Source organism: Zootoca vivipara, chromosome 2, assembly GCF_965207765.1.
Source record: "Zootoca vivipara chromosome 2, rZooViv2.hap1.1, whole genome shotgun sequence".
NCBI lineage: Eukaryota > Metazoa > Chordata > Lepidosauria > Squamata > Lacertidae > Zootoca > Zootoca vivipara.
Window position 1 is genome coordinate 62,189,504 of NC_142584.1, and position 20,622 is coordinate 62,210,125.

The following is a 20,622-nucleotide window of genomic DNA, read 5'->3' on the forward strand; positions in this document are numbered from 1 at the left end:
CTGCTGTTGCATGTTCCCACTATTAAAAACGCAAGAGGAAAACACCAAAAATGTGTTGGGAAATCATGTTGTTAAGTGACTGCAGAATTACATCTAATGTGCAGGGGATGGAGGAGAGAAGAGGGTGTGACAACTATTCCCCCCCCCCTTCCTGGTGCCTTGGGAGAAGCCTTATAAACACAAACAAAGGGGGATGTATTGTTAAATTGCAGGAAAGGGAAAACAATTCCCAAGAGGCATTGATAATTTTAGTGGAAAAATATTCAAGCAACATCCAAGATCTGTAGTGTGATGAGCCTTGCTGGTTGTTCAAGAAATTATAAATCACTTAACAACATGATTCCCCAACACGTTTTGAGTGTTTTTGTGTTGCTGTGAGTCATGGTTTACGCAGAAGCTGTCAATTTCTGCAAAATTCTCTGTTTGCAGGTTCCAGAGTCAGTTTATGGAGCATATATTTTCTCTTTATATTTCGAAACAGCATATGCAGGACTGCCAGATTATGATACATAGAACTGTTACCTGCTACTCCTTTGCAGGATAAAGCACATGCAAGGAAGAAAGCTTTAGAGCAGCAGCAAGAAGTGTGATTCACCTTTTGCTGACCCATCCTGGAGTAAGCATGCCTGCATCCTACAGACAATGGATAAATAGCCTGGTTTTAATGGAAAACCTTCTCTTTATTGAATCACAGAACAACATTTATTCTCTTTATATAATAATAGTGCAGATTTCACAAACATACATATTTAAAATATAGATTCTTTGGTAGAAAAAGAATCTGTCCCAAACAATAGAACATTTATCGAAAGCTGAAAGACATTTGCCCTGATGTAAGTGCGTATGTTTGTTGCCACGGTTTTGAGTGTGCTGCTGCAACCCTGCTTTTCTGAGTAACAAGGTATGCCAGTAGTCAGAGGATTTAGAAATCAGAGCAGTTTGAAGGCTGAAAAAGATGCTAAAAGTATTACAACAAAGCAGGGATAAGCAACATGGGGCCCTCCAGATGTGGTTGGGCTGCTGCAACTCCTATCAACTCCCTGACCATGTGGGCTGGGACTGGAGGGAGTCGCTCAACAACATCTAGAGGGCACCATTTTCACTACCCTGGCAACAGACCAATCCTGATAAAGATGGTGAAAAATGCACTCTTAAAATAACAGAAAAGTTGGGGGTTGGACTAGATGACCCTTCCAACTCTACAACTCCATGATACCATTTCAAAGGCCTGTATCCAATGCTAGTTCTACTCAGAGTAGACCCATTGAAGTTAACAGATATGTTAACTTAAGTTCATTAATTTCAATGAGAAAAACTTAATTGGATGCAACCCAAGCCTTTTCCCTTACTAGTCAAGCATTTGTTTTATTCTCTAAGTGGGGCAAATCATAGCAAGTTGCTTGGTTGTTTAATACAAAAATATTCAGGGTATTCCTCCCAAACTTAGATTGCAAGCACAAAGGGGAAGGGGGGAACTTTCCCATAGTCGTGCAGGATATAATATAGTAATTCTATAAAAAATAATAATTCTGTCTTGAAAGTCTTGGGGTCTGTCCATATGAATCACCACCAAACCTTTGCCTGGGCATCTAGGCAGGGATCCCACACTCCTGAATACAATAGCGCAAGAGCATTCAGCCACTTGAGATAGGGCCAAGAGGAACAAAATACTGCCACCAACTATGTACATTTAGCCTATATTAGCTTTTCATTAGCTAGTTCTCTTTGAGCTACTTTTCATCGATCACTGGAAAGCTAGATGTTCCAAGTATATTGGCCAAATCTGGTCTAAGTTTTGTTCTATCCAAACACGTAAGCTCAAAGAAACAGTGTCACTTGAAGAGTAGGGGTTTTTTTTAGAATTCCCAATTGGTCTCTAAGGTTTCATTAATAAAAGAGACAAGGCTAGGAAGATAAGGGGCTGATCCATGCCTTTAATGAAATCTCTTTAAAACACACATACTTGTAGTGTAACCCCATGTTTGTTCACTTGGAACAAAGTCACACTGTGTCTTATGGAACTTACTCCTGTGTAACTGTGCACAGTATTGCAACCTTAATGATTCTTTCTCCAGGAACCTCTGGGGGAAAAACATTAACCAGCACAGTGACAAAGCCTTGAACTTGCAGCGTTGTCTGCACTTTATCCTCCTTGCTAGCCTAGGCAGATAAATGATGGCCATTGAGCAAGTTATTACTGGTCAGTGAAACACAGTCAAAACATTTGTCTTTTGTTACAAGCTCCTATTATTTTGCTGAACCGGGGAGGTGCGTTTATGCCGGCTGGGGTGCTGCTCTAGGTGCAGAGATTTGATTTATTGCTGTGTTAACTCTGTTCGAGCCTTGATGTGAGAAATCTGTAGAACAGGCAGGAGTAGCTGGAAGGCATCTTGGATGTAAGAGGCGCTGTTTGAAGCCTGCAAAGAAGAACATAAAAGGGCAATCACGCTGGGGGGCCCTTTCCATAAAGAGTGCCTGCTAATCCTAGAGGTTAGCATTTGTTCAGCATCTCAAAACCACCACTCCCCAAATCAACCACTTCAATGGAATAATGGGACATTATGCAACAAAAGGCATCTAAGAGAAAGGGTTGAGATATAGCCATGTCCCATCTGGTAGCCTACATACCATGTTCATTGAAGAGCTATACCCACCCTCCACCAACTGTCATAGTTCATATACTTTCTTCATCTGCAATCTATAAGTCTGGGGAGTATTAAAGATTATTTCTGTTCCAAAAATCCAGATTAAAGTTTTACAGCATAACCTCCCGCAGTCAAAATGAGCAGTCAGAAATATTTCTCAACATCTTATCCTCCACTTGCCACCCAATCAGCACAACAGAAAGATTACACCACACTTAGCTCTTTCAGTAATGAGATTTCAGAAACTAGTTACATAATATGAACCAGATGCTGTAACTTTATGACAATATTCACACACACAAGATTTCTCAACTTATTCTTTCTTCACTCCAGTCATCAGCCAGCCCACTTCAGACAAAGTCATAGCCAGTAAAAATATACATTCTTTAACTAGCTAAAATTTGCAAGTATGCATTGCAACTGACCTCCAAAAACACCCCAGTGATTAAAGGGTTAAGGACATCTGCCTTCTCTTCCACCTGGAAACATTGGATATTTTAGGTTGCATTACCAAACACAGCACAAAACCTCTTGAATATTATCTGATCTCCAGTCCAAAAATTAATAAAGTTACACTGATTAGATCAGCTGATCCATCTCACATTGTCGAAAAATGCATCTCTGATGTATTTCACATAAAGAACGTGTTACATACAAAGTAAAGTCAGTTTCTCAGATCAGCTTGCAACAATTAAAACAACAACTGGGGCATCATGCTACTTGAGAGAAAAAAAGGTATGAACCAAGAATACTGAGGGGGCTACCAGAAATTATGAATAGCAAATTCATAATATGCAATCTATGTCAGCCGCCAAGGGAGGGGGGGGGCATAGAAATCAAGAAGATATCTCTAAAATAAGCATAGTGCAAAATGGACATTTTCCACAGATGTTGCCAAACAACAGTTTGTAAAATACTGTTACCTCACTAAGTCATATTATGAAATTAATGGACTTGAATCCAATGATTTTAGTTAGTCTACTCTATGACTAACTAGATTATCACCCAATGGATTTCCCCCCTTCTTTTCTTTTTTTTAAATACCTTTTAATAGAGAGTAAAGTCTAGAACTGACTGCTGCAGCTACTAGGGACCATAGGGTGCCTCTTCTTTTAAAAAAAGCAAAGCAAAGGGAAAGCCAGCTTTTCAGATGATTGCCATAAGATCATACCATTGTCTAGCAACCCTTTAAACTTGATTTCTTACCCCAGCAGCTGTTAAGCACGTCACAAAGCCTTTAGATACAGCCGATAGTTCTTTGCACAACACAATGGTCATTCTAAGAAAGAACAAATAGCACATAGTAAACACAAATTGAAAGAAATGCTTTTCAATAGCTGTTCTTTAAAAACAAAAGTGATTTGATGAATTAACATTCTTTTTGTAAAAAGATATGAAAGAATCCGCCTCCTTCAAGCTTAATTCAAGCCTGTAGACAGAAGGTGGAGAGAACAGGAATATTTCGAATAATCTCTCAGCATCACACTCTTACCTCCCCTCAGTGGGGGCTGATCTGGACATCACTGTTCTGTCTCATCGATCCACCACTTTGGGTGGTGAGATAAGTAAAAAGTCCCCTGTAGAGTGAAATGGCACCAAAGGAGTGATGTGATCCCCTGGCTCCACAAGCAAGCAGGAAGACAAGTCAGAACTTTGCCACCATTGCAGCAGAGACACAACTCCATCTACACCATTGCACTGGTTGCTACTGATTGGATTTGAAATTATTTTTGTGTATGTTTTTGTTGTTAATTGTTTCTAGATGTGTTGTGAGAAGCGATTCACAAATGAAATAGATGGAAGTATTAAGCAATCTGCCTCTTCCCTGTTTCCCCCACCCCTAGTTCTCTGCTCCAGACTGCAGCATCCATGGCTGCGTTTGATTTTTGAAAATGCAGAGGAAAATGACATATAACTGAGGGCAGTATCCAATGTACTTATTCCATTGGCATAAAAATTTATGCATGCACAGGGAACTTTCCTCCGCTCCCTAAATCTGCACTGGAACAGATTAAAGGGGTGCATGGGAGGAGGAGAGGGTGGGAGTTCCATTACACAAGCAAAAATATTTGCATCAACAGAATGAGTGGTGTAGAGCTACTTTGGATACAACTCTCAGTATAGTTTGGCCTAATAGTTCTTTAATATCAAAATCAAGAGAAATGGAACTGTAGTATCAAAGCCAGCAAGAAGGATTCTACTTACCATCTTATACACCAGTGTTTCCCAACTGGTGGTCCGCGGACCCCCCAGGGGTCCGCGAGCTATGCGAGAGGGGTCCGCAAGACTGGGACTCTGGCGAGGCAAGATGGCGGCACGGAGCTCCTAAACTCGACGAATGTGCTAGCGCCGCCAAATCAGCCCCCAAACAAGCAGAAAGCCACCCAAACCGCAGCCGCTGCTGCGTGGGAGACGAACCCTTCCCCTGCGAGTCCACCCGCCCGCCACCGCCCGCTGCCTGCGCCCGCTGCCTGAGACTCCCGCGTCTGCAGGGGGGCGTAGTCAGCCCCCTGCACCAGCCCCTCCCCGTCGCCGCATCATACCCCTCTGCCAGCCAATAGGGCTCAGGGGGCGGAGTCCAGCTGCGGCGGGAGAATCTTTCCAGCTTCCTGTTGGACTTCCGGCGAGGCATTATTGGCGCGCACCGCGGCGCCACCGAGCTCCTGAGGGCAGCCAGCGTGTTCGCGCTGCCCAAAGGGCTCCTGAGCCGCTGAGACCGCCGCCGCCGCGTGCATTCTTGGCCAAGTGAGTTGCGACAGATTTATACCTCATTGATTTCAATGGGCCTTAAGCATGAGTTGGATTGGGATAGATGATTGTGAGGGTCCTTTATTCTACGGCTACTGCTTTAGTTTAGTATCTGAACAGTACAAGTTAAAACTTGGTAATTTAATGAAATTAGGGGGCCTTTCACACCTCTTTCCTATATTGCCTTACTCCCTATAACAGGGACAAGTAAATAAGTATATTTCTCATTAATATCAGTTCTGTATATGTTCAAGTCATGAGTCCATCCATATTAGCCTGCAGATTTTTCTCTAAAAGTCTGCAGGAAAATTCACATTTAAACATGAATTTTTTTAAAGGGCCTTTCTCTCAAAATGCACATTTTAAATGTTATTTGCTGTCCAAATACAGTATGCATTTCAAGTACATGTTGTTGATGTATTTATTTTTTTGGTGGTGTTTGAGCCAAGAGCAGTATTGAAAGATTTGGGAACTAAACAAGCCAGTGGTTAAATTGGAACTGTACATTATTTCAATACTTGCATTTCAAAACAAGACCAGTGCAGGCTAAATCCTGTGTTTTTGACAGAATTACAAGCCTGGTAGATGAAGGGAATGCTGTGGATATAGCCTATCTTGATTTCAGCAAGGCCTTTGACAAGGTGCCCCATGATATTCTTGTAAAGAAGCTGGTAAAATGTGGTCTAGAACTGAAAATTAAAACTAACTGTATACTGATGGAGTACTCTGTTGTAACTAAAAAGACTCTTAATTTGGCTCTCACTTTTTAATTTTAGGATTAGGAATTAATGGGGGTCCTTGTCACAATAGCGGCTCGATGAGGGGTCCTCGAGAAAATTTTGTTGGGAACCCCTGTTATACACAGTGGAGTGGCCACAGGGCCGGCCCTACGGCCAGGCTGGGTGGCGCAGGGCACCAGGGCGCCCGCCCACCAGGGGGGCGTTGCGGAGCTGCGCCTGCTCACCCGCCACGGAGCTGCACCCCCGGCAGCTGCGCTGTGCCTGCCGCCCCGCCCGTGCAGCTCCACCCGCCCGCCGTGCTGGGAAACGGGGCGGGGCAGGGGCGCCGGAGGGATCCGTCGCACCACGGCGCCAAATATACTTAAGACGGCCCTGAGTGGCCAAGAGCAATCAACCTTACTGTGAAAGGGCTTTGGCCCGATCTAGGGCTAACACCTCTTGCTCCTGCCCGTGAAGAACCAGAGCTGCAGTTTTGTGGAATGCTTCGATAGAATAAGCTGTCAATTCAGCCAGGCTCCTGATCGCACATGCGTGAACTTCCTGCAGAAGTTAGAAAAAGATGTCAGTCTCCTGGCTTTAAATAAATAAAAAAATATGCTACTTTCCCATCCAATTCTATCCCACAGGCTTCATGCAGAGATTGCAACTGCAAGCATGAAGCAGCATGCTGTCAGCTGTGAGCTTAGATTATATAAGCGCATTGACAGCTAGACAGCAGTGCAACATTCCTTCGGTTAAAATGATTACCTCTACTGATTTTTTATCCTCTTGCTCAGCATCCCCGGAGCCCACTTGCTGGTCTCCTTCATTCGGCGTTTCTTGTTTTGCAGCTTGCACGCTGAGGCTTTTCGTCAATTCATGAGCGGAGTTCCTTGCCTGTCCAAGAGGAAGCAGAAACACACCAACACATCACAAAAAACGAGAGGCAGGACTATCCTGATCATGCTGCACATTGAGGCAGTGCAACTGCCTCTGGAATGAAATAATAAATAAATAAATAAATAAATAAATAAATTATACTCCACCCATCTGGCTGGGTTTCCCCAGCCACTCTGGGCGGCTTCCAACAAAATATTAAAATACAATGGTCTGTTAAAAATTAAAAGCTTCCCTAAACAGGGCTGCCTTCAGATGTCTTCTAAAAGTCTGGCAGATAGTTTTTCTCTTCAACATCTGATGGGAGGGCGTTCCACAGGGCGGGTGCCACTACCAAGAAGGCCCTCTGCCTGGTTCCCTTTGGCTTTGCTTCTCGCAGTGAGGGCACCGCCAGAAGGCCGTCGGTGCTGGACCTCAGTGTCCAGGCAGAATGATGGGGGTGGAGACGCTCCTTCAGGTATACTGGACCGAAGCCATTTAGAGCTTTAAAGGTCAGCACCAACACTTTGAATTGTGCTCGGAAACGTACTGGGAGCCAGTGTAGATCTTTCAAGACCAGTGTTACGTGGTCTCAGCGGCTGCTCCCAGTCACCAGTCTAGCTTGCCGCATTCTGGATTAGTTGTAGTTTCCGGGTCACTTTCAAAGGTAGCTCCACATAAGAGCGCATTGCAGTAATCCAAGCGAGAGATAACTAGAGCATGCACCACTCTAGCGAGACAGTCCACGGGCAGATACGGTCTCAGCCTGCATACCATGATTGTCCTTACCTTGTGAAGAGAGAGAAAAAGGCAAAAGCCTTCAAAACTTCACAGCAAACTACAAAGCAGCCAAGGTTGGGGTTTTTGGTTTTGGGGTTTTTTTGTTTTTGTTTTTTGCCAAATGCTTCTCTTATTCTACAGATTTGACCAAGGCAGATCTAACACCTTTCAGAAACACAGCAAAACCCATGCCCACAAAAGGAAGCTATGCTCTCATTGCAACACTTCACTTTATCCCCATAGAAGTACAGTGGTAGCCATAGCTGCCAAGTTTTCCCTTTTCTCACGAGGAAGCCTATTCAGCATAATGGAATTTCCCTTAAAAAAAGGGAGAACTTGGCAGCTATGGTGGTACCTCCGGTTGCAGACGGGATCTGTTCCGAAGCTCCGGTCGGATCCCAAGTTTCCGCAACTGGAAGGTCCACTTCTGCGCATGCACGCGGTGCGATAGAGCCTTTCTGCGCATGCGGCGAAACCTGGAAAGATACTTCCGGGTTTGCCGCATTCGCATCCTGAAGGATACACAATCGGAGATGTGTGTATCCAGAGGTACCACTTTAAATGGCCAGTATTTGAGGACGTAAATGAGTTTTCACTCATGGGCAGTAACTTGCTCTCTGCCTCTCATGACTTTAGCCATCAGGAATCAAGCCTGCTTCTGTATGCAAGGCCCTATCACATTATTTCTTTTCTTGTCATGCTAGAGTGGGATGAAACGTTGAGAAATAGCTTGCATACATTAGGAAATGGCTATTGTTTCACATAGTCCAAGAGCCAGGACAAAAACTTACCTTAAGTGATGACTAATTCTAAATATGACTTTTGACAAGGTCTACACCCCAAGAAGTGAAAAATAGGTGGCAGATCTGGAACAATTATTCAGTTTTGTGTGAAGGGCAGAGGGTGTGAGTGGAAGGCAGGGGAGCTTTCCCCATCCTTTGGACCCCCTGGGAAACTCAACAAACCTGCTTGACTGGTAATTGGGTACAGAGAGTGCAGCTGAATGGGACACAGCTGTGGGCAGCCTGAGGAAGTACTATCCACCTTGGATAGCCTGCCCCTAAAAAGCAAGTCTAGATTGAGAGACTAGGGTGATGTTCACTATTTCCAGGAACTCTTCTTGTTGTGAGACTTTTGTGGGTGAGTTGAGAGTTTGTTTGGACCTTGAGAGGGAGGGTGTGTCAGAAGGAAAATGAATTGATAATGATTATATATAGTAGTAACTTTGCATTAATGTAACATTTTTATATGTAACTCTTCATTTTTGTAATATTTTGTATAAATTATCTGCTATTGCTTCAGTTTTTTGTACCCCATTTAGAGATATTTTTAATATTTTAAGTGGTATAAAAATTAAATAATCAAATTAAGTCACACTTTATCTATTTTCTAGCGCATTGTATGTATGGGGTTCTTTTTGACAAAAAAAAATCACCTCCATGCAACTAGAACTATGCTAGAGATAACCCTAACAGCCAAAAGATGACAAAAACACATTCACTCACTTGGGTTAATTTGGCTGGCGTTGTAGAGACTCGTAATTGTGAAAAGAGATCTTCTACTTCCTTTGTGAAGTCTTCCTCCTCTGAAAGCAAGAGATGACAGGTGCTGAATGCTACATCTAATCATCGACATTAAAACTTACTAAGTTGCATTTGAATTTTGCATTTGTACTCATTTCTGTCCTTATGTATAAATAGCTTTGCTTTACAAATATCTTAGTCTCCATAAAATCTACCAAGAGGGACAGCCTCCTGATCAAGGACTTGTCTTATAATGGTCTTCTTCCCCTTTAAGTCAGGAATGATGGAGGAGATTATCCTGTGGAGTTTAGCAGTACTTCTGCTGTGGTTTTCATGATCCCACTGATCAACTGCAATATCCATTTAAGTTTTGGATCACAGACTCAAAGAGTGAGTGAGTCAGAATACCAGTAATGATTAACCAAGAGGCTGATAACATAGATAATCTTGCCAAAGGCATTCACTTGAAGAAGTTGGAAGTGCACAGAGTACTCAATTAACAGCCTGTGTTGTCTGCTTCTCCTGCAAAGCTTCCAGAGATCTGTCCACTGTCAGAAACAGAATAATGCAAGATGGACCATTGATAGGACTTAGTAGACTGGTTCATGTGCTTAGTTTTCCATCTTTCATGTGTTATTGCACCACACTCGTAACGGAATGACTGAACTCACCATTCGGTCATTTTACTTTGCTATTCAGTCTACTGTTACTTTTGCAAGTGGGAATTCTTGTAATTACCCTTCTTTTCTTCCTCTTCATCATCATAAAATTCAGCTAACGAAAACGCTTCTTTGAGCTGTTCCAATTCGGCCTTCAAAGTATCTAACTCATCTCCGGAGAGGGCGCTTATCACCGACTTCACCTGATTTAAAAGGAAAGGAAGCCACAAAGAGAACTGTAAACCCACCAGCCATAAACGCTTGATATTTGGTGTGAAAAGTTAAGGTGGCAGCACTAATGACAAGCTGACTATGGAAAGCAATTCACTCTTTGAGAAGGGGAGCTCTGTGTTCGGCATATTCCCTCACAGCAGAGAGAGAGGGTGGGTGTGTAAAAATATCAAACTTGCTATGCCTCGCAATGCCATTGATTTTTTACTAGAAACGGCTCATTCAGAGCAACAAAGATTGAGAAAGCTCTTATTTTAATAAAAAACACTACACAAGGGGTAAAGAAACAGCAGGAGAGGGCAGGGAGGGGTGCTTTTCCTGCATTTACTGGCTTTCATTTACTGGTGCTTGTGTGGAATCTATAAAAGGGCTCATCTGCCAGAGTTTAAAGAAATATTCATTTTTATTCCTCCTCAACTGTAAAAAAAGGAAATTGCTCAGGGCCATTACCTTTGATTCACTCTCTCTGGAAAGCATCTCTAAAGCTTCCAAATGAGAAAGACCCTGAAACTCATCAAAGAGTAGCCCATAATGGGCTTTCTTCTCTGTAGCCATGGAAACCTCAGTAGCTGTCCGCTGTTCTTCTCTCTCCTTTGCCTCTCGCAAGATCTACAAATGGAAAGGTTGAAGCATCAACGCTGCTGCATGTATATAGAAACATACACAAAGGAAAGGTTCATCCTGAAATATCTGGTGTTCTGCTGTGAACGGCTCTAGGGACTGCTAATTTGCCATTCAGGGAATCCAAAAAGAAACTACTCTTTGTTGCTGTGTGGAAGCTTGAAGGAAGCCAATACCTGAGAAAGTGTGGAATTTCTGATCATCAGGCCTTTTGTTTTCTTAAAACCAGGGTCACCTTCAGCTATCACATCCATGGTCTTCTTACCAATGAATTCTAATGCATCCAAACTTCCACTAATAACAGTCTTCCCCTAAAGTGGGGCGGGGGTGGGAGAGTGAGAGAGAAAGAGAATAAACATTTGATTGATGGAGTTTACTTATGTGCTGCGTTTCCACACTGAGCTGCACCCAAAGAGGCTTACAGCACATATTTATAACATCAAAATACAGAGCATTGGAAATACAAATACAGTCGTACCTTGTGGTTTTCAAACAGCTTAGTTCTCGAACGTTTTGGCTCCCAAACGCCACAAACGCGGAACCTACTTTTAGAAGCCGAATATCCGACGAGGCTTCCGTGGTTTCTGATTGGCTGCAGGAAGCTCCTGCAGCCAATCAGAAGCCGTGCTTTGGTTTCCGAATGTTTTGGAAGTCGAACGGAATTCCGGAATGGATTCCGTTCGACTTCCGAGGTACAACTGTATACAAAACACAGAGCATGTCAGTACATTCAAAAATTTAAAGGAAAAGAGATCAAAACTCAAGTCAGAAATATAAATCACATGATGAGAGCTCTGGGAGTCAAGTGTTCAAAGTGCAGAGTGGGTTTTTAAGTACTGTCTTAGGGAAGAATGATAATAGGTGGCGATAAGAAGGAACAACACAGCCTAACATGACTTTATCTTGATGCTGGAACAATCATAAACACAACAAACAAATTTTTCAAAAGCATATAATTATATGCTGTAAGAAGTAGATAAGTTCGCATTGACTGTTTCTCATTTTGTTTTACAAACACAGTGAGACGCATTTCTTTCTGCTTATTCCACATCGTTCGAAAATAAATCAAAAGTCGCATCCACATCATATATTAAAGCACATTCAACACACATCTGAAGCACATGGCTTCCCCCAAAGAATTCTGGGAGCTGTAACTTGTTAAAGGTGCTGGGAATTGCAGCTCTGTGGGTGGTAAACGACAGTTCCCATAATGCTTTGACCCATGCACTTTAAATGTGCACTGAATGTGCTTTAAATGTATGATGTGAATGTGACCAAATAATGCTCCCCCCCCCAAAAAAAACCCAGATGATTCAGAAGCCATGTTAGGTTGCATTGACCAGGTATAGGTCCCCCTGCTATTTTTACACTGAACTCCATATAGTACATTGAGGTGGAAGGTGATTAAACTAGAAAACTACTATGTGCTGCATTAGTCCAAACCAGGCCTAACACCTAACACCTTACAGTCTGTTCTCAGGTTAGATTATAAGCCAACCTTGAGAAGCACACACACACACACACACACACACACACACACACACACCCCACTCCCGCTACCCAGCAGCAGCAATGACAGGGATGGATGTTTCCTCTCTCCTCCCCTTTATTCTTTGTGGTTTCTGGCTCAGACTGTAGACTGTAGTGGGAAAAAGCTATTAGGGGAGAAAATATAGGCTACTTCAGAATACCAGCATGTTAGGAATACATCACTTCTCTAAATGAAATAAAGCGTTACAAAGTTCAGCAACATCACTAATTGCTAGCAAAGTCCACAAGATACTACAAATCCAAATCTTTATTGCTTAGCCAAAGGTCCTTACCACTACAAAGCACCATATGATGTACCTTTTGCTAATGTACTTGTATACTTTCAGGATATTTCACTCCACCCCAATTAAACATCAATTCTAGACTAAGGAATTCACCGAGATTGCTGCCCAGGTCTTAAGCACGCAGCAGGAAATCTTCCTTTATGAAGGAATGCCATCAAGACACTTCAGATTTTACATCTCAAGGATAGAATGCCCACTTCTACTCAGACGCCAATCAAAAACTTTTTCTTGACATATACAGCTGCTAGACAGGTCACAAGCATCTTACTAATTACCAACAAATAAGTTATGATAATGCATATTACACAGCACTACAGAATCATTTGATGTTTTAATGAGCCATTGTGCAGCATCAACCAACCACTTAAATCAAGTTTTCCACTACCCAGAATTCAAAATGAAAGACAAGCTTTCAATAAATAAATTTAATAAATAAATAAATAAATAAATAATAATAAAATAAGCTGATGTTAATTGATATTCCTTGCAGTCTCACTCACTGTGCTCTGAACAGCAGCTGAGATGGTAGAAAACATTCCAAATGCACCAGTAATAGGCGAGGGATTTTCAGTCTCTTCTTTGCCATCATTGCCTTCTTCAGAGTTTTGGATTTCTAAAACAAGGGGAAGGGAATAGGATTTAAGTGGTGTGTGGGCCAAACGTAGCCTGTGAGGGATTTAAATTTGACCTACTAGGCCATTTTCCCCAAACCGTGCACACCTCTCCACACCTGACTTCATTTGTGGTGCCAGGTGTGGGGCAAGCAGAGATGCAGCAGCTGCCAATGAAGAATCAAGCTCCTTAATTGACCCCCCCCCCATTGTTCATTGGCAAAGGAAAGCAGACTGATTCTGCTGCCCATCAACTGGTGAGCAGTAGAGCCAAAGGCTGCTAGGTCAGGTGAACATGTTCCCTTGCACTCCTTACTCCTAGGGCTGTGCGTGGTGATTTGAAGTCCCTACTTCAAAGCACACAAACAGCTGACATCACTGTGATGTCAAGTGATTGACAGGTGGTTACCACCACCTACCTGTCTAATTTGATAAGGCTTTGGTCAAAGAGCCAAAATGGTTCTCCACCCTGGTTTAGAACAAAAAAAGGGAAGGAGAAATGTAAAAATGTCTGCTGGGCAATTAATTTACCCGTTTTAATATATGTAATTGTTTCTATAGCATTGTGAAATTGCTGCAAGATGCTTTAAAGTAAGCGATTCATTAAATAAATAAATAAAGGTGTATACCAAATCTAAGATCTCTCTCTCGCTGAATTGCATAGAATTGATGCTCCTATGAAAAAGAGGCAGCAAATAAGGCCCCAAGCATCTTTTTTAATATATTTGTGATAATGCCACATAAAACTCATGCAATATCATAGATGTAGTGCCAACATGGATGTAGAACATCACAGATGTAGCGCTTTATATCAAAAACCTGTTGCCAATCTGATCTTCGTGTGACAAAATCCATAGTTGACGTCAGGTCAGCGTTAAAACAGGTACTTGATAGAAATCTAGGAATTCTGAAGTGAGTTGTAGTCTTGTGTCAGACACTTGTGATTAAAAGGCAGTTCAACATTTTGTGACCCATGAGGTCATAATTTGAAAACTGACTTGGATAAGCATGTGTCTTTAAGAAACAGCAGATCTTTGCTTTATTTCTGTTTCCCAAATGACGTTTTCTGAATATGGCCAAGTAGTTCTATTTTTATTTTGGGTTGAATCCAAAGCTTGAGTTCATGAGTCAAACAGTCCTTGCCACGAGCTCCAATTCTGTTCCAGAGGGTTGGGGGAACCTCAAGAATAGAACTGGGGTGTGCATAGGAAGCTGCAGTGGGGATCAGAGGAAGTGAAAGTCCCCTAATGCAAATATTGGATTCTGCCCTCTGCCTCCATGTTCTACAATTGATGTTCTACAATGAAGGAATCCAGTGTTATGGTAACAGCACCATCCTAGGCAAGGACTCAGGTTGCACATAATGCTAAGCCAAACCATGGCTTACTGTGAATGCATGAGTGTGCAAGTACTAAAAGTAAAAAGAAGGTCTGCTTTGACACACACACACACACACACACACACACACACACACACAGAGAGAGAGAGAGAGAGAGAGAGAGAGAGAGAGAGATGGTTTGGCTTAGTGTTACAACCAAATCCATAGTCATCGTTTGTCTCTTCCAGCCAAACCATAAGCGGCAATGCAAGAACAAACCTTGGAGTGAGACAAACCACGTCTGGATTTGGACATACCAGCAAGCCAGACCATGGCTGAGCTCCAGCAACATGAAGATCACAGGAAGAGTGAAGCGGGTTGCAGTTTTTACTGTTAGTACCTGCACACCAACACGCCAATGTTTAGCCATGCTTTGGCTTAGCGTTGCAATGTATCTAGGGCTTGACGCAGAGATATTCATCTGCAAAAGGACAATACCTGGAATCAAAAGAGCTTCTTTAGGTACACTCAAGAATTTGGGCAAGGCCGGTGTAGCGTGACACTCCCTTCCCACCCAAAAGCAGACACATATTTCATCATCACAAGCTAACTTGAAAGTCCCCTTAATTTTCAATAGCTTGCCATGGGGAACTGCTCTTTCAAACAAGTTCAAAGTACATGGAAATAGTAATGCAATTATTTGGATCCCAGCCAATCTACGACAGTAGTTTCACATGCAATAAGCTGAGAAATATGCATTCAATTTGATTGGGAACAGTAGTCATTTATACCATACAGCAAAGAATCCTCAGGTGCAAAGGCATCTCCCACAGCCATACAGGAGGTGCCAGTGCTAGATAAGACATAGGCTATGGACTGTAGCTCCCATTCCTTGTGTGTATGTCTTGGATAAATGGAGGAAGGGAAAGATGAGACTTATGAAGAGCCTCACAACCTGTAAGTAAACTAGTGACAGCAAGATAGCAGCTTCTATGGAAATATATATCAGATTCCCTTGTACAAGAAGTAGTAGTGTTAAAACAACAACATCCATCATAGTACCACAGGTGGTAAACTTCAAATAGTTTACATATATTTTAATAGAAACCAACCTTCCCCAACATCTTTATCCTCAGAAGATAATTCAGTAGGGCTGGGGATCCCAAGGGATGTCTCTGCTTTTTCAATGACATTTGAGATTCCGTGACCTAAAGAAAGCAAAGATATTACTTTAGTCCAAAGGAAAAAATGAATTACTTCACCAAGCAAGCAGAGGCCAAGTCAGCAAGATGAACTGCTCCAGGCAGTATGCTGCATTTGAAAATTAAGCCAGTAGCTTAATATCTCCCTCTTTTTCCTCTCTGTTTAAGAGACAGCACACATCGTAATCTCTCAACTTCTGTGCTGCTGCTTACATTTTTACCATGTTTAATCTGCCTCTAATTATTTTTCTTCTGTTGTTTTCTGTTTAGAACATTTTGCATTTGTCACTTTTAACTTCTAAAAGCAAAAAAGAAAAAGAAAAAGAAAAACAATTTTGAACAGACCCAATTTATTCAATTCAGATTGCACAGCTTAGGTTTCGGGCAGCCTCACCTACGGTAGCCACTGTAGCAGAAGCAGTCGAGAGCAATGATTTTCCCCAGCTCCCCCAGTAACCCCATCCTGTTTGCGACTCTTCCATGGAACTGGAAATCTGGGGAAGAAACGAAAGGACGTTGCCAACTGTACTATTCAAATTAAACATCCAGCTTAACCAAAATTCATTTCCAGACAAGAAAACCAAGTCATTCTGGATTTTTTATAGCAGCACAAGAGTCTTGAACCTTGCCATATGGGTGGCCAGGAGGATGCAATGTATGCAAATGTTCTTTACAGGTGAGGGAGTTTTCTGATGTCTTATCTAAGTTCAAGTTTACTTTAAGACACTTCAGTAACTGTAACTCTAAAAATTGCATATATGCATGGATTTGTCCATGCCAAAAAATGTACATTGGAAAATGTTCCAGACCTATAAAACTTAGAATTAGCGAACACCGCTCGTAATCAGATCATGGAGGCACCATTGGTTGAACATTACACTCAACACAAACACACAGAGGATGATTTTTTATTCTTCATAATATGGAAACTACCTCCAGCCCGCTTTCACCGGAAGAACAACAACAGACTTCTCCTTTAACAAGAGTTCATACATCTTTTTAACACGTTACATACGCAGGGGTTGAATAACAGTCTTGACTTTACAGCATTCTTATAGTCAATATTGTGTTTTTATACAGCCTGTATTTAAATCATGCCAATGCAACTTTAAATTGTTGCAGCCATAGTCAGCATCTGCAAATGTAGTACTGTTCCTTTAAGTAGATAGTAGACTACACCTAGTTTTCTATTTAAATACTGCAAACAGATTGAGTTGGTTAGAAAAACATGAATGGTACGCTTTGACCTTGAATCTATGAAACTAGAGGTAAGCATTCTTTGTTTGTTATACGTCTATATATAATTTTCTATATATCTCCTATGTAAAGATGACAAAAGGTGTGCTGTCTCTGTCTGTTGGAATTGTCTGTATATAACTGTATATATAAAGAAGACAAAATGTAATATAATACTCTAGGACACATTTTTAATGTAAGACTCTTTGTCATTCCAGCTGATGAAGAATAAACCAAAACAGGGCCTTGTCCTGGATTTCTAAAAACTGGATTGCTACTGGAATTTGTCTTATTATTATCAACTTAAAACTTTCTAAAAATTATTCCTTTACCTGGCCAGAGCTCTTGGAATCCCATCAGCAGTCTAGCTGCTGCATTCTGCACTAGCTACTTACCAATGCATGGTCTACAGCGGCCAAGTTATCCCAATCCAGACACGGTCATGGCTGGCAAACCAGGCAAAGCTGGTAAAAAGCACATGCCCTCAAAATATGGGGGCTAGGGCAGTGATTCCCAACTTTTTTTGGCCATGCCCCACCTAAGCAACTCTAAAATCCTGATGCCCCCCATGACATATAATTCTTCTTATTCAAAATGTGAACTTCTATTCACGTGGAGGAAGCCTAAAAGGCCATTAACTGCTAATAAGTCATTCTAGAATTGTCCCCCTTAAAAACAAAATTGCCCCCCTGTACGCTAGCAACCATGGCTCTAGGGGGTTTGGGTACCATCCAGAGCAGATTGTGGGTGTGTATGGGGAGGAGAGAAAGGTGAAGTCTCATTGCACTAGCAGGAACCCGTTCATGCAGTGTTAGATTCCACCATATATCGTTTTATTAAATAATTTTTAAAAACAATGAATTAATTAAAGCAAAAATTAAGCAAAGAAGAACGCATGTCATTGCTTGTATCCCTTTTGACAGGTTCTGTCTTCCATAAAGCACTCACGTTTGTCTTAGCCTTAACAGACTGTCACAGTACCAACAGAGTAAGCTAGCAAAATGAACAACAAGCATTTGCCATTGTGCTGTCCGCTGCTACATCCATCCACATCTTCTTAGCCCATCGTAAGTTACACAAGTCTGACTCCTGCTTTCCCTATGTCTCAAACAGGTCCAACAAGATGAATGTTAACAATGCACCTTACTATTTAGCACACAGGACAAATGTAGAACACAGATATCCACATCTATCAGTTCCACACTTCATTCAAATTGATCTTCTTGGCCCCCAAATCCTGCTAAGGAATGTATAATATTAAAATGTGAATGTTGTTGGGGTAAATGAGAATTTACTGATAGCACCAATACCTGTACATTCTGACCCAGTGGCTGTTGTGCAATACTGGGCTCACAGATTTTCGCTTCAGGCCTTTTCCGTGTCATAGCCACAAGCTCAGCTTCCTCTCCATTAGTCTCAGTGGGTTCTGCCTCCTCTGTTTTCTGAACATTTCCCTCTAGTTCACAAGCATCTTCATTCAAGGGTTCATTATCCTTTTGAGACATGACCACAGCATACCCTAGATTTATAAAGAATTATTGTTAAAACACATACAAGAAGTTTAACAAGATAAACAGCATTTTTTTCAGGAATAAACTTAACTGGAGTATTCTCCAGTGGACTACATAGGTTGTGGAGTGATTTAATATGTAATATATACATATTATAAAAGTAATATATACTTTTGGTGTCAATCTACACTCCTTACAAAAAAAATAATCCTAGTATGTGTTTCCCTAGCAAGGACAGTCGTGGGAATGTGGGAGTTAATGAGTTAATTTCATTTTGCTCACTACTAGTCCCAGCATATAGGGGATCTAAAATCCAGCTTACGTCCAGGTGTGAAATTCTACATAATGAAATTACATGGCCCAGTTAGTAACATTAGCTACTCAAAACATTTTTCTTAAGGTTATTGTACATTCCAAGATGTATTCTATAGCGCAGAGAGAAATGTATTAGTGTTTTCCCTACTCATACTTATTTCTACATTTTAAAAACACACACTTCACATACCGGTACGCACAACCACAAATATGTCTCTTCCTCTCTGTCCATGTTCATGACATAGGGCAGACAGCCCATTTCCCAAACATTTGCTCTTCTCGGGTCATGTCACTTACCTCCAAGTGACCTGTCAGCCTTCTATTACAGTTTAACATTGTACAGTTTAACTGAATGACATCAGTGTGTTCAGTTGTATACAACACTGTTGTGAATAATAAAAATGAAGGGAGAAAAACTGGCTTTATTCAGGGTGAGGGTATTAGGCAGCAGCTAAAATAGCCTTCTGCTTAAACACTAGCTTGGTAGCTGGTAGTAGCTATACAGGTGGCAAGAAAGGACATATAGGCAAGTGCACAGAATACCATATGGATGAGTGAGGGAGCTGGTGGAGGAGGAACTTTGCACCTTGTAGAGAAACCAGGGATGCTGCCTTCTCCTCCCCTCTGTCTAGCACAGAAACACAAGGTGCTGCTGCAGGAGGGCTAGAGATCTCTGCCCCACCCAGCAGGCTACTAAAAAAAACCTCCTTTTTTGGCAGGCTGCTAACTTTCATGCGCTTATTTGCAAGGCTAAGCTAAACGTGAATCAAAAAGGACTTTCTAAGAGCTATGTCTTAGAACCATTAAAAACAAAGCAAAACAAAAGTATCCAAAAAAGTACAATTGTTACCGGAAAGTGGCGGACAGCAAGTACTGTACTGGAAATGCAGCTGGAAATGCAGTATCTGTGTCGATACTGTAAATTGATCAACCTGAGCTACAGCTGGCAAACAGAGCGAGAGAGGTTGCTTTTTCCACACTTAAGAGAAAACACCCGCTTTATGGAGTTGCCTTCAAATGGAGAACCGTGCGGGTGGGTTAGTGGGGGGGGAGGGAGAGAGAGGAGGGACCCCCAAAACCCGCAGCGCCTCTGGAAACCCGTAAGTGGGTCAGGGATTTCGCACCGGGGCTCTCGCTCCTCCCTCCCTCGGATGCTCAACAGGCAGGCCCACGGCTGCTCCAAGAGGTCGGGACGGGAAAAGCCCCACGACAGGGACGGACCCCAACAGAGACACCTCCCCACCCCTGAAGGGGAAGCTTGACCCCGCCCTTTGGTTTGGGGGACGGTGACAGGCGCGTAGCTGTCAAGTTCTCCCCCCTTTTTAAGGGAAATTCCCTTATGCTGAATAGGCTTCTTCATGAGAAAAGGGAAAACTTGACAGCTATGGACAGGCGCCCTCCGCCCCCAAACATCTCCTGCGAAGGTTTCGGCCAGGCATTGCTGCTGCTCACCAGGGTGGCGATGCAGAGACACGTAGAAGAGTCGCACAACTTACATGCCACACAAACAAACCACCGGGCAACTCTCGGTCCGCCGCCTCCGCCTCGTCGGTTTCCACCCGCCAGAGACCTTCCCCGTCCCCACCGCAGCCTCCCTTAAAAGCCGCCGCAGCCACGTCTCAGCAAGTCAGCAAGTCAGGCACACGCGCCGCTCCCCCAGCACAAACACCGACGGACGGTCCTCCGAACCATAGAGGCAGCGGGAAAGAACGGCGGCGCGTGGGGGTGGGGGTGGAGGAATCATTCCAGGAAAAAACACGCCCGACGGGCGGAAGCCGCGTCTCTCCTCCCG

The 20,622-nt window shown here is 42.6% G+C and overlaps 1 protein-coding gene across 1 annotated transcript; it reads right to left on the reverse strand.

The window, feature by feature from the left end:
• Positions 1-659: 659 nt before the first annotated feature.
• FAM114A2 (family with sequence similarity 114 member A2) lies at positions 660-20,613 on the reverse strand. The gene is made up of 14 exons (XM_035105721.3): positions 20,327-20,613; positions 18,315-18,523; positions 16,163-16,262; positions 15,679-15,774; positions 13,138-13,250; positions 10,979-11,113; positions 10,632-10,790; positions 10,030-10,153; positions 9,274-9,353; positions 6,881-7,009; positions 6,534-6,673; positions 3,852-3,924; positions 3,071-3,124; positions 660-2,417 (listed from the first exon to the last, which is right to left on the reverse strand). Exons 2-14 carry the CDS (start codon positions 18,507-18,509, stop codon positions 2,316-2,318), a joined length of 1,500 nt encoding a protein of 499 aa, XP_034961612.3. The 5' UTR covers positions 18,510-18,523; positions 20,327-20,613; the 3' UTR covers positions 660-2,315.
• Between the last annotated feature and the right edge of the window lie 9 nt (positions 20,614-20,622).

Bases quoted from the DNA above. Each gene is read 5' to 3' on its own strand.
- FAM114A2 (XM_035105721.3), bottom strand. From the start codon at position 18,509: ATGTCTCAAAAGGATAATGAACCCTTGAATGAAGATGCTTGTGAACTA. The intron at 10,791-10,978 runs GTATTGGCTTCC...TTCCATTTGTAG, and splicing joins GAAATTCCACACTTTCTCAG to ATCTTGCGAGAGGCAAAGGA. The intron at 2,418-3,070 runs GTCAGTTGCAAT...TCTTCTTTGCAG, and splicing joins TCACTGGGGTGTTTTTGGAG to GCTTCAAACAGCGCCTCTTA.